Raw genomic sequence first — 13,477 nt, forward strand, 5'->3', positions numbered from 1 at the left:
CGAGAGTGAAGTGAAGCGTGTTCGCTCTGTCCTGGTTACTTACTTTATGAGAGGTTTGGCTTCCCTTTTTTGGCAGGTGTGTTAAATCCCCCACCCCGTTATGGTCAGTAGATCCCTCACCTGTCAAGCTGTGCCCCTTTTACCTTTATGGTTGGGATCACTGCTGATTCAGTAGTTTTATAGAGCAGAGTTGTTTTTTTAATCTACTACTCAATTTTGTACTCAAAGTAGTCACAATAGGCCCTTACTACTGTGTGAATTTGCCATCCTGACACTTTAAGACCAGTAATCCCATTAGTGTTACAGTTGTACCCCAAGCCATTCGTCCAACATCTCCTTTTGGCGGTTGACAATAAAAGGTGTTGAACTACATTTTTGTCTCATGTGTTCTGTTGCCCCATTATCACAAAGAGATTAACTTTCTGGTCTGGATTGAAAATAGTGGGGACATGTGGTACAACCCTGGGACTTTGGACTGAAAGAATTTGCGGGCTACGTCCTAGAGCGGAGGTCTTCAAACTGTGGGGCATGCCCTCCCAGGGGGGCGTGGCTGCATCCGGGGGGGGCGCCAGAGCCCAAAATGAAATGTAAAAAATATATTATTTTTCTTAGATTGGAGGAAATGGGAAGGGGCAGCTCACATGGTCAGCCTGGACCATAAAACGGTAATACTCAGCAGTTGCAAATAGATATTCAGTCCTTTAGTCACAGACTGTTTGAATACCACCCAAGGGGTTGTTTTTTGTTCAAATGTAAACAAATTGTGATATTTAAAAAATATTTATTCAGCAACATTGGTCAAAACTACTAGCTGCATAGTGAAGTAATTCCTCAAACTGGCCCACATTGGCCAAAAAAGTGGCCCATTTTGACTGGCCTACACTAGCATTTTTGGTATCGTCATCGCCCTAGTGCCCTATAGGCCAGTCCGAGCCTGCCAGCTCATCCATAATGGGCGAGGGGGCGTCCACCCACTGGCCACCTCACCCATTATGGAGGAGCCGAGGAGCCAGCCCAGTGAAACACTGAGCACTCACTCAGCTGCTTTTTCCAGCTGAGGGAGTGCTTCTGGGCTGGCTGAACTGTCAAAGGGAAACACCGTTTGCCTTTGACAGTTCAGTTCCCCAGCCGCACATGATCACTGAGCCATGCAAGGTTGGGGGCGTTTTGCTTCGCCAGCCTTGCATAGCTCATTGGAAATGCTGGCTGGGGCACTGCATGTATGTATGTATGTATGTATGTATGTATGTATGTATGTATGTATGTATGTATGTGCGAGGGGGTGCTCCTGCGCCTCCTCGCACATACAGGCAGAGCAACTTGGAGCGGGACATTTTAACAACCATGCGCAGGCCCCTGCAGACGGTACTTTTATGGCAATTTATTTTTTATTTACATGTGTATGGATGTGTGTATGCTTGTGTTATGGGACTGTGGTGGAAGCAAGATGCGTGGCAGCACTAGGATAGTGGTGGGAGTAGGGTGGGGAGAGCCCAGGGTCTTTACTGGGAGAAGGGTATGTGACGGCACGCAAAAGTTCATAGGGATTTCTACATACTGTCCATCTGGCACTTTTGGTTGGGTCCGGCCTGCCCAAACTTTGCTCAGGGGGACCCAGGCCAAAAAAGTTTGAAGACCACTGTCCTAGAGTCTGCTGGATTTGGAGATCCTGGGGCAGACTAGTATCCCCACAGTACAATGACCCCTGAAACGGTTTCATTTGGACATGGACTGTTGAGTTGGACTAACTCCCACTTGCTTTGTTGTAGCCTTTGTCCTCATAACTGTTTATCCAACCCATACCCTGTTTGCAAATAAATACCCATTCAACCTTAGTTTGTTGATCTGCCATAAACCACAAAGCTTGGATTTGGTGCCCCCAATTCATGCAGCTTTCTGTACGCACCTGGAATCTGGACTAAAGCTAACAAGTGTAGCATGATCCAGCTCTACATTCGCTCGCAGGCTTTTATGTTCTCGCTCCAGGAAATCCTTGGTGCTCCAGATACGGACAGTTCGGTCATCAGCACAGGAGGCCAGATACTTGCCATTGCTGCTGAAATCCAGACAGGTGATATTCCCACTGTGGGCCTGCAAAGAAACAACAATGTCAGTTGTGTGGATGGGCAGACTCAACAATGGAGCAGGCGACAGGACTCTCTTGGATCAAATGAGCATTAGTGTGAAAGGCACGCTGTTCATGGGGTGCACCAATATGTATTGTTGGAATAAGAAGATCCTATTGCTACAGAGTGCGTGAGTAGGCACTGCCTACCTTCCAATGAGCAGGCAGTCCCAATTAACTATAGAGTAGGAACAAGCAACACATTTGATTAAATCAACCAAAAAGTAAAAACAAGAAGCATTTCAGGCCCAATTAGAGATGAGAGGGCCACTGGTCATTAGCCAATCAACCAGATAAAATAAATGGAGTAAGTTCACAGCTTCAGTTACAGAAAGGAGGATCAATGCGCTAACCATCAACCATTAAAAGAAGAAGCAGCGTGTCTCCAGGAAGACGCACAGAAACTACAAAGTTATTTCAATATTTTGGTATTTAAAAAAAGGTTAAAAAAACTAAAAAATAAAATAAAAAAAGGCACACAACTATATTTTTTAGGCGAGTACAAATCAATATTATCTTTTCCTGGAGCAATACCCTAGTTGAGGTATGGAAGAAAGAGCTCAAGAAGCACACACACTATTAGGTGGCGGAGGGGACCCCGCAATGAGAACAAGTGCAAATTAAAAACAGCAGCAGCGGAAGGGAGGTCGAAGGAGGACGTCTTGATGTCCTATTCATATCCCACTTGGGAAAACGAGATGGGAAATGCTCTCAGTACCTATGAAAAATTCAGCCAATATTTTGAAACCTAAATTAATGTATTTTCAAAATTAATCACAGATTCACCAAACATTTGTTTCGCTCTAAAGCTAGGGCTATCCTAGATCATTACCAGTGATAAGAGGCACAAACATGCAGCCCCAATGATCAAGTCTGGGGTAGAGATGAACTACAGGCAGCTCCAAGGTTCCGAAACATTGTATAAAGTAATAGGTTTGCATTAGGGATGTGATCTGAGAAAAGATTCATATGCTCAATGTGATGTTTCATTTCTAGCCCATGTTGTACACTAGAACAACATTTAAAAATGCATTCCAAGTACCTTCAAGGTGGCAGCAAGCAACAGGTGGGTGAATGTATGCTGCTGTGCCTTCTCCTTGCGCGGTCGTGGCTGCTGCTTCTGCTTCTTTCCCAATAACCTCTCTGTTACTTCTCCATTTGCTGACTTATCTGGAAAACAATGCACCACCATAAACAAAGAAATGCAAAGCTTTTAGTGTGCCATTCACCCATAAAACCCAGAAGGTTGCATTGGTCATCATGTTGGAGTTAAAATCACCATTTCATGGAAGAAAAACTTCCCAATCAGTACATAATTATCTGGAAATTAAAACGAAACATGAGATACAAAGCTCTCACAGAACCAGAATTTTAGAATAGGTGCTCGGGTTACTGGCTATCAACGCAGTTATAGCACTCTAAACTAATACTATCTCACCAGCATCCCGGTGAATTTGCATGGCTGATGTTAAGAGGGCTTTCAGTATTTACTCTGGTGAATGTTTCTGTGATGCCAACTTAGGGGTGGCAAAAAGTTTTTTTTTTAAATTTAATTTCTATTAGGTTTCCCACACAATACAACACAGAAAAATAAAAGGAAACATGGACAGCGGCACATTACAATCTCGGACATAGGCATTAAACACACACTGGCCATTTTAAGCCAAACCCCCCCCCAACGCTCTCTCCCCTCCTCTCCCCTCCCCTCCCCTCCTCCTGGTATAGATGTCCCTTTTGATTTTCGCTCCAGTAAGTCCCAAAAGACCCACAATCATTTCAGCTCAGCTTGAATTAGGACCTCCCGATCCGTGATCACCCTCCATCCATTCTCCTCAATCCTGTTCCACTACCAACAATCAATGAACCCAACACCTCCGGCCCACAACCCTCCACTGTCAATTCACCACCATCCTGAACCATCTCACCCCTGTGTTAGCATATATGTAGCCTGGAACACGCCCCATTCTACTTCGACACTCATTCCACCACCATGTGTGGCCGCATTAATCCTTTCCATTACATAGATATTTTTAGCCATGCTAGCCCATTTATTTTCCCCGGAAGTTGGACCCTCTTACAATGTGTAGCCAAGCATGCCCTACCTGCCAGCAACCAACAGTGGACCATGTGTGGGAGAGTGTCCTCCTCCCTTCCCTCCAGACCAACCAATACCAACAACGGACTCCTGTCCCAAGTGACCCTAGCCAGCTCCTTGATCCACCCTACCACCTCCTCCCAAAAGCCCTGCACTCTCTCGCAGTCGCACCACATGTGCCAATAGTCTGCCCATACTCCACATTTGTGCTAACACAGGGGACTAGCTCGGTCCTCTCAAGTCCCCACCGTCACAGGTCTAAGGGGAACATTGTCTAGTTCAACCCATTGGCATTTCCTTCACTCCTGCAGATGAAGATCAAAATTCGAAGTTGGGCGGCCTTATAGTATGAAGATTCGGGAAACCACCCCCACCTCCAATTCAGGAGGACCAAGACTTCCTTTGCCACTCTGGCCTCCTTTCCATGCCACAGAAACCGCAGGAGGCGCCCTTTAATCTCCCGAAAGAAGGATTCAGAGATCCATATCGGGAGCACCTGAAACAGGTACAAAATCTTCCGCAGGAAAACCATCTTTATAGCAATAAGTCATCCGAGATGAGATTTACTCCACTTTTCTAGGTCCTCAAACAGCCTCCTAATTAGGGGGGAAAAGTACACCTGGTATAGCCCCTGTGGTTCCCGCGTGACATTAATTCCCAAATATTGCAGTATATCCACAATGATCAGCATCCCCAGGGAGTCAATCGTTGATCACACTCCCCCATGTCAGCCAGTGCGAACAGAATGGACTTCCCCTTATTGATTCTAAATAACTTCCCATATGGTTTGATCAGTTCCACCGCCGATGGGACTGAGGTTACACGGTTCCGTACGAGCAACAGCATGTCATCTGCATAGAGACCCAATTTATAGTCAACCCCTCCCCACAGCTATTCCCTCCATGCGCCGATCATCCCTCAACTTCTGGGCTAAAGGCTCCAAGAACAGAGCAAATAAAATTGGCCAGAGGGGGCAATCCTGCCTTGTCCCCCACCCCAGTCCAAACCAGCGGGAGAAGCCACCACTCACCTCCACGCAAGCCCTGGGTCCCGAGTAGATCACCATAACTCCCAGTAAGAATGCGTCCCTTATGCCAAACTGGAGAAGGGCTGCCTTGAGAAAGCTCCACTCAACTCTGTCAAAGGCTTTTTCTGTGTCCACAGACAGGAGAGCGGGGTCCTCTCCCTCTTCCCAAGCTCCATTAATCAGATGCAGGGATTGCCTCATGGTGTCAGCTCCCCGGCATCCCCTTGTAAAGCCCACCTGGTCAGAATATACCAGTTGCGGCATACACACTTCCAACCTCGAGGCCAGGACGCTAGTAAATATCTTTGCGTTAACATTAAGGAGAGAGATTGGGCGGTAAGAACCACATACCCGGGAGTCCCTGCCCAGTTTAGGTATTACAGAGAAAAGTGCTCGGACAAATGATTTGGGCGCATGCCTGGTCTCCAAGATGTTAACGTATTCGAAAATGATTGTAAAAGCCTGAGGTGAATCCATCCTCCCATGGCGCTTTACCCAACTGCAGTTGACCGATTGCGTCCTGAACCTCCTCCCAAGTAATCGGTGTGTCCAGCCTCTAGCCTCCTCATGTGCGAGTGTTGGTAATTGGTTCTCTCTCAAATAACTCAATTCCCTCCCCATCTGGTTGACCTCCCCCCTTCGAATAGATCCTCGTAGAAGGAGGCTAAGGTCTCTAGGATCCCCTCAGACATCATCTCCAACACATCGTTCTTGCCCCACACCACATATCCAGCCCGCTGTCCCCTCTGGTGTGCGGCCAGCAGAGCATCCGCTCTGTCCCCTTTTTCATAATATTTCTGCATTTGAAAGTGGAACTTACGGACTATCCTGCCCTCTTCCACCAGCCTCAATTCTTCCCTCTTTTCCCTCACCTCTTCCGTCCATTCTCTTACCTCCCCTTCCGATGAGTGTATCCACCTCCCCAATCTCCAAGGACAGTCTATTTTCCAAAAGTGCCCTCTCCCTCTTTTTCTGGGCCCATTCTCTAATCAGCAAGCCCCTCCAAGACGCTTTAGCAGCATCCCACACTGTGCACTCATCCACTTCCCCTGAATTGAGACGAAAAATTCCCTTATCGCACCCTCAAACTCCTCTCTGAACACCAGATCCTTCCATAGGGACTCATTACATATCCACATCGAACTCAGGGACTAACGCCAGCCTTGATAGGTCCAAAGATACCAGGACATGGTCCAACCAACTGATCGGGTGGATCTCCAATCCCAGCGTCACCTCCCACAAGCTCTCTTGAGATACAAAGATAAATCAATGCGGGTAAAAGTACCATGGAGTGTGGAGTAAAAGGTGAAATCCCTCTCCTGCAGGTGAATGAAGCACCATGTGTCCGGCAGCCCGTATGCATCTAAACTCTTGCGAAGACAGTCGCCACCCCCACCAGATGTCTCGTGCCCCACCGGTCCCATTGTTCGCCTGTCCATACTGTGATCTGCCCACATATTGAAATCCCCCCCCCCAACAATTAGGTGTCCTGCCCCTTCGTTCAGACCCTTTGTCAACATTGCCTTAAAGAATTTCATCTGGCCCCGATTAGGGGCATAAACTATCGCAAAAGTGAACCTTTATCAGACCTGAAACCAACAGGGTCCTTGCAGCCATGCTCTTCCACACCTTCAAAACCTCCATCCGCAACTGCTTATAAATCGGGATACCAACTCCCACTTTTCTGGAATCTCACAATCCCCAATATATACGCCCAACAAGACCACAGGGAACCCTTCTTTCGTATCCCGGAGAAACATAGTCTCTTGCAAGAAGAGAACGTCTGTCCCCCATCCTCCGAAACTATCTAGCCACGAGGGACCTTTTCATTGGGGAGTGGAATCCCTTCACATTCAATGTGCACATCCTTAGGCGGTTCTCCCTCCCCTCTCCCTCATATCCGCCATTGCCATTTTGTCCCCATCTCAGGAAGATCACTCTCCCTCCCATTCCAAGCAATTTTTACTCTAGCTATATCATGTTCCAACCACAGGTACCCTGTACCAGAACCCCAAGACCCCCTTATATCTCTCCTACCCCCCCTACACCCCAACCCTCAGTGGCGCCTGGCTCTCCTTCCAGTTAACACCGGACCACAAGTAGGACCCGGTCAGCCGGGTTATCCCCTCATTTAATAATGTCCTATAAGATCAGAGCACTCCCCTGCCCCCCCTCAAGCTCCCTAACATCCCCCACCACAACGCCTGGGTCCACCATTTCTCCAAATCCAACACAGATTAGCCGCCAGGGATCCCAATAACATTCATATACTCATGGGAGATAAAACATGTGATATTTAACTGCTTAGTACCCAACTACCAAGAGGTTCCCCATCATCCGCAGCAGAAAAGTCAAGTACCCCCATCGGTTTGGCCCCTTAATAAGCCACCATCGATCCTCAGATTCCTTCAGGCCTCCCTCCGGCGTGGGCTCTCCTCCTACTGCCAATTCTTGTGACCCTACATGCGTCGTCCTCTGTGACCAGATTGTAGTCATAGCTGTCCACCTCAAAGGAAAGAGAGAAAGTTAAGCCCCATCTGTATTCCAAGCACCACTGTGCCCACTTCCCTGGCTTTCTCCAGAAACCTCAGCTTGTCCGAGTAGTTATGAAATCTGGCCAGGTCGGACCTTGGGCCTCTGCCTGCCCCACCCGCTCTGTGCACCCTATCAATCTTGGGCTCATCAATGGAGTCATCCCCAAATAATAGCTTTGCCACCTCATGACTGACCCTCCACAGGTCCCCTTCTGTTCTGCCATCTTTCTCAGGCACACCAAAAAAATCTCAAGTTGTTCCCCCTTTCTCGCATCTCAAAATCATCCATCTTGAGAGTGATCTTCCCTTGTCTCCAGTTCCGTCATTCGTATGTCCAACTGAGTTTCCAGTGTATCGAGGGACGATTGACTATTTTCCACTGCCTGTAATCTCATCAATCCTCACATTCATTTTATCCACCTTGCCTTCAATGTCCGCCCTCATCCCCCCCAAACCTCCTCCAACAGCGTGGCAATATCCCTTTTTGTGGACACTGAATCATCCACCCTACTGCATGTTTAGTTCCGAGGTATCTCTCTCCGACTGCTGTCTCAGCGAGTATTCAAAATACTCCAGTTTGGCCCTCCAGTCCATATAAAGAGTGGACCAGTTGACAATATCCTGCAAGAGTACTCAGAAGACATTGCGACCTACAGGGCCGGGTTCGCCAGACTTCCCCTCCTGACCTGTACCGGGTATCCTCACCTGGCACAGGTGGGAAGGGGAGAAAAAGAAGAAGAAAAAAAAGAATTGTGTGTGAGTGCCCTGCACTCTGATGGGACGTCCTGGACCTCTTGGGCCTCCACTGTAACCCTCTCGTCCTTTCTTTTCAGAGTGTATTTCTGGTGAGCCGGGCACACGCCACTAGTTCTAGCCAGGGGGCCCACACCTTGCCTCAAAACTCCTGGACCCAGATCCCACAATTCTAGCTGGTCATTTAAGCGCACTCCATCATGGGTCCCCAGGAAGGGGATCTCACCTCCACCAGCTCAAGCTCACATGGGTTTAAGGGGAGGGGGGGGTGAATAACTCCCCTGAACATCCTCACTCCCCCCACGCCTAGATGAGAGGAGGGTCCACACCTTGCTGAGATACACGGGTTCAAGTATTTGCCCCCCCCCCTCACTGTGCACCTGCTCCTGAACTGCACCACCCGGGGCCGTAGCTAGGGGGTCAATGTCCCCAGACACTGTTTTGCCGTGCCCCTGGTCCTGCTCCCATCCACGTTCCTGGATAGGCGGGGTGGTGGTGGCCCTCTGCATTCACTGCCCACAGTTGAGATCTCCTTTCAGCCCCCCTCGCAGTAACTCATGCATTCTGTGGCTCACCATAGGCCTTCAAACCGCGGCACATCGTCAATACAGCCGCGGAGCTTCGAGTCAGGGAAAGTACTTTCACTTTCCCGCTCTGTCTTCAGTGCGGCTGATCTCCATGCACCACTTTGCCTGCTTTTTTAAACAAGTGTGCGGAAGATGCTTATGGGCAGGGCGGTCTAAGAATCAGCTGCCAGGGGGGACCCAAGTGGGCTCAAACCACTTTACAGCCTGTTGCACTGGGAGTGAAATGCTCAGGCAGCAACCATAAGCGTGCCCCCTGGTGGCCCGACTACACTTATTTTTGACCAAACTCTCTATGGTAGAGTGACTGAGCAGTCAGGAAAGTAACGCAGCTTTAAAAAAAAAACACACACAACTTAACAACCTCATTCATAAATGCTCATACCCAGTGCTCCAGATAGATTTACTCCCATCTTTAAAAAATAAATCTAAGTCCCATTTCCAATGAGAGTATTTTATGAGCGTGTAAAAATATGTTTGAAGTGAAAAACAAATGTTTTTGTAATATTTATTTCTTTGGATCTAGTTATTCATGTACATTAAAAGATACACGTTACTTCTTCAAATAAGGCAGTTTAAAATAGCAGTTTCTTCCTGTTGTACTACGTGGTGTACTGGTCCAAATGGATCCATGGAGCTGTAAGGGTGAAAGCAGGCGTGCAAGCTTCAACATGTCTTTTTCCCATTTTTTGTTGGGAGTAATTTTTACTCCCTATTTCAATTTCTTGGGAGTATTTGCCAATTTGTAGGGAGTAAAAGTGGCCGATACAGCCCTTATCTGTAGGGCTGCTCATACCCGTTGATTTTCAACACGATCTAATTCATTCCACACAATACAATAGAATTCTATTGTAGAAGTTATAGCTAGTTGTAGAGCAACGTGACCCACACCAACCACCCACAACCCATTGAATTGAAAAGGCATACTAAGCTTTGGTTAAGACCCATTAATCACATAATCCCAAAATGACAAATTGGCCCCACTTCAGGGGCTACTTACAGGCAAGCACTTTCAAGCTTATTCCACAAAATATCTAGTGGAAAACCTTTAAACATCACGAAGACAACAAAACTCAACATTAATCACAACATTCAGATATATCATTTCATTCATAGGCCACATTATCAAGTCATATTCTCAATTAAAATGATATCAATAACTTATCCAATAATACAGATCTACACTTCATTGTATACATATTGCACATTGCCCTCCACAAAGATATTGCGTCCCACCACATGATCTTAGGTTACCACTTATTGAAACCCCATATTCCAATGCATACAATAATGATTTGTTAGAAAATAATGTACATACATGGAGTCTCAAATTGATTACTAAACCCTTTCCATCGGTAGAACAGATATATTTGTAATTCCTGCAGTACAGCTGGGAGGTGTCCTAGTGTGGCCCTAGACCACTCTCGCACCTTCCTTAGTCTCAGCCTTACTAATGAAAGGGGCGCAGAGAAAGCACCCATTTTGTTTGCGTTATTTTTAGAATTTCAGGAGGTGGTGGCGCAGAGATGCACTGTCCAGCCCCTTTACATACATATTAGTGTTGGAGTGCGCTCCCAACACTGATGTAGGACAGGCTTCCCGAAACCACGTGGTTGCTGAGAGCATTTCACCGAGACAGGTTCGTTATGGCTCCTCAGTGAAATGACGTTAGAGGGGGGGGGGGGTGGACAAGCTAGTGTGTGAACCAACGATAACCTGCGGCTGTCACAATTCAAAAACAAATCATGGTGGGGGGCACTAGAGAGCCCGAGCAAGATGGCCGTGGACTTATGCGCCCAAGCCAACAATGGCATAAAACAACACGAGACACCCCTTCAGAAGACACATCACAGAAATATTAAGGAAATTGCAAGTCGGAACACCCAGAGAAAGTGGAGGACAAGACTTCAAAGGAAACCGAATGGGAAATCAGCATAAATGGGCCGCGACACGTATCGGCGGCCTGTGCCTCCAGTAAAGGACGGCACCCAGTGGTGCGCAGCAGACCGTCATACCCAGCGTCGGATACGGACTACCAGCAACGTCAGAGAAGACAGGGCCATCAGACCCTGTAGCAAAACGGGCATCCGGCGACCGGAACAGTGGGTCGCATGCGTTGAGCAGGCAACCTGGCTCAGTAGGAGGATGCCGCAACAATGGCACTGATGCCGACATCGGAGCCTGAAAAACAAGGACAGAGGCGGGAGGTGGCGCCCCGCGGCTAACTGCCAGCACCTGAGCCCCACCACACGGAGCTGCGGAGTGCACCAACCCTCGCCTGCAGAACCTAGGCATAGAACACGGAGGCACCTGCAAATCAGTGGCCATACACGGAACAAAATCGGACCCAGAAGCCACTTTACACTGCAGCTGGGACCACCAGATAGCTCCTTGCAAATGATTGCAGTCAGAACAGAATAACGAATATCTGTCCACAGAACACGTCTCAAAAGAGTGAGGAAATGGTCGCATCAACACAGATGATGATATTTTATTTGTATCGCGCTCGTACACAAGTGTTTCATCTCGTACACAAGTGTTTTCACAAGTGTTCTGATCCGGTTACCTACGCTGGAAGGTAGGTCTTCACCCAGGCCATCCCCAAGTAAGTGTACTGTGAAGCGGGATCAACCCAGGGGCCCAGCAGTCGGGCGACCACACCGCCGCTGCACTTGAGACCTGGTTGAGAGCCGTATTGCAGGCAAAGGTGCGGATGCATATGCTGGGGGCAACAACATCCCCCCGGCCTTACAGGTTTGTAGTAGCCAGGCACTAGAACAACGAGCAGGACGTGGGGCAACAAAGGGAGCCCATGCAGGAGGTGAGCAAGTGCCTGGCAGTGTCGGGCACAACACTGCCAGATCTATCCGAAGGGGGCCCCCCCACCCGGGACCCAAGCGCCCATCATATTCCCAGGCGCGGATGGGAAGAAGAGGATACTACACCAACAGATTGCCCACCCTCCGCTGTGGGAGTGACTACCACCCTGGCACAAGCCCCAAATAAAACTCAACGGTCACAACGGCACGGAATCGCAGGGAAACGCAGGGAAACGCGCACGACACTTAACAGTCCTATGAGAAATAACTCCCCCACGCAAATCAGACGGCGGCATATTAGCTACCTGAACACCAAACAGATAACACCCCCCACCAACCCCTCAGAATGCTTTAATACAGAGACACCAAACGGAAAACTGGAGGGGGTATGCAACAGAATGATCAGACCCCAGGCCTGAAAGACACTCAACGCCACGCAGCTCGGCATCCTACCGAGACAATCCGGCAGAAACAAGGTTGAAATTGCTGTCCAGTCGCAGCTCCAGGCCTAACTGATCGACATGAGAGTAATAGGCCAGAGGACTCAAGAGATGAACACAACAGTTCAGTATATAAAGCACGACCTTCAGGACGTACAGAATCGGCTGGCAGCCCAAGAAGAGAGGACAACCGATAATGAACAGCGCAATCGAGGACAATCGGACAACTACAGTGACAGACTTGGATGGGGTCATCCGGGAAGTACAAAGACTAGGGGAAAAGATAGAGGATCAAGAAAACCAATCTTGAAGGAATAACCTCAGACTGGTCGGACTCCCAGAAAACTCTGAAGGAGTAGACCTGGAAGCATATGTGTATTACTTTCTACGAGACACCCTACATATAGCCAACGCACGAGGGCTCGCCATTGAGAGGGTACACCGAGCGCCAATTCCAAAACCAGCACCAAACAAGCACCCCAGGATAATAACCACGCGACTCCTCAATTTACAGCACAAGATGGTCATCCTGAAAACCTACAGAGCGGCGACTCCGGTCTGAGTCGGAGAAACAGAAATCAGGATCTACAATGACCTCGATGGAGGTCACCAGGCAGCGAAGGGGCTTCAATCCAATCTTCGAGGCAATCAAATCCTCAGGCCACGAACAATTCCTGGCGATATGGTGTATACAGCTAGATAGACAGTGGCAGCCATTTGAGGACCCGGAATCGGTGTGGCATTTCCTACAACAGCGCAATGTGGTAACTACAGACCGAGAAAAAAGAAAACGGTGATGGAACCGAACTTTACCATCCCCCACTGCCCCACTGCCCCACTTGGAACAGCAGAGAGAGAAAGGGAAATGACACAAAGTAGGTAGAGGGCCTCAGGGATGGGACCCCGATCGAAGGAAGCACATGGGGGGACCCTAGAGGCTACTCAACCATACGGCATCAAAACAATACACTCAGCACTCCAAACAAAGGGTAGCACCCAGCAAATGACAGACTCACGCCCAATCACTAAGTGAAACCACCATTAAGATGATAGAAGGGTTAAACATTGGTGCGATCACCACCTGCAGCCATCTAACATCC

The 13,477-nt window shown here is 48.4% G+C and overlaps 1 protein-coding gene across 1 annotated transcript in view; it reads right to left on the reverse strand.

Moving 5' to 3' along the window:
* Nucleotides 1-13,477, reverse strand: part of TBL2 (transducin beta like 2) — a 199,991-nt gene that overhangs the window by 121,187 nt on the left and 65,327 nt on the right. Inside the window, exons 2-3 of the mRNA XM_069614790.1 lie at nt 3,168-3,295; nt 1,907-2,091 (exon numbers count right to left, since the gene is read on the reverse strand). Coding sequence (XP_069470891.1) covers nt 1,907-2,091; nt 3,168-3,295 — 313 coding nt within the window. The remainder of the gene's footprint in view (nt 1-1,906; nt 2,092-3,167; nt 3,296-13,477) is intronic.

The sequence above is a fragment of the Ambystoma mexicanum genome, chromosome 9, assembly GCF_040938575.1.
Source record: "Ambystoma mexicanum isolate Mex_15411 chromosome 9, UKY_AmexF1_1, whole genome shotgun sequence".
Lineage (NCBI taxonomy): Eukaryota > Metazoa > Chordata > Amphibia > Caudata > Ambystomatidae > Ambystoma > Ambystoma mexicanum.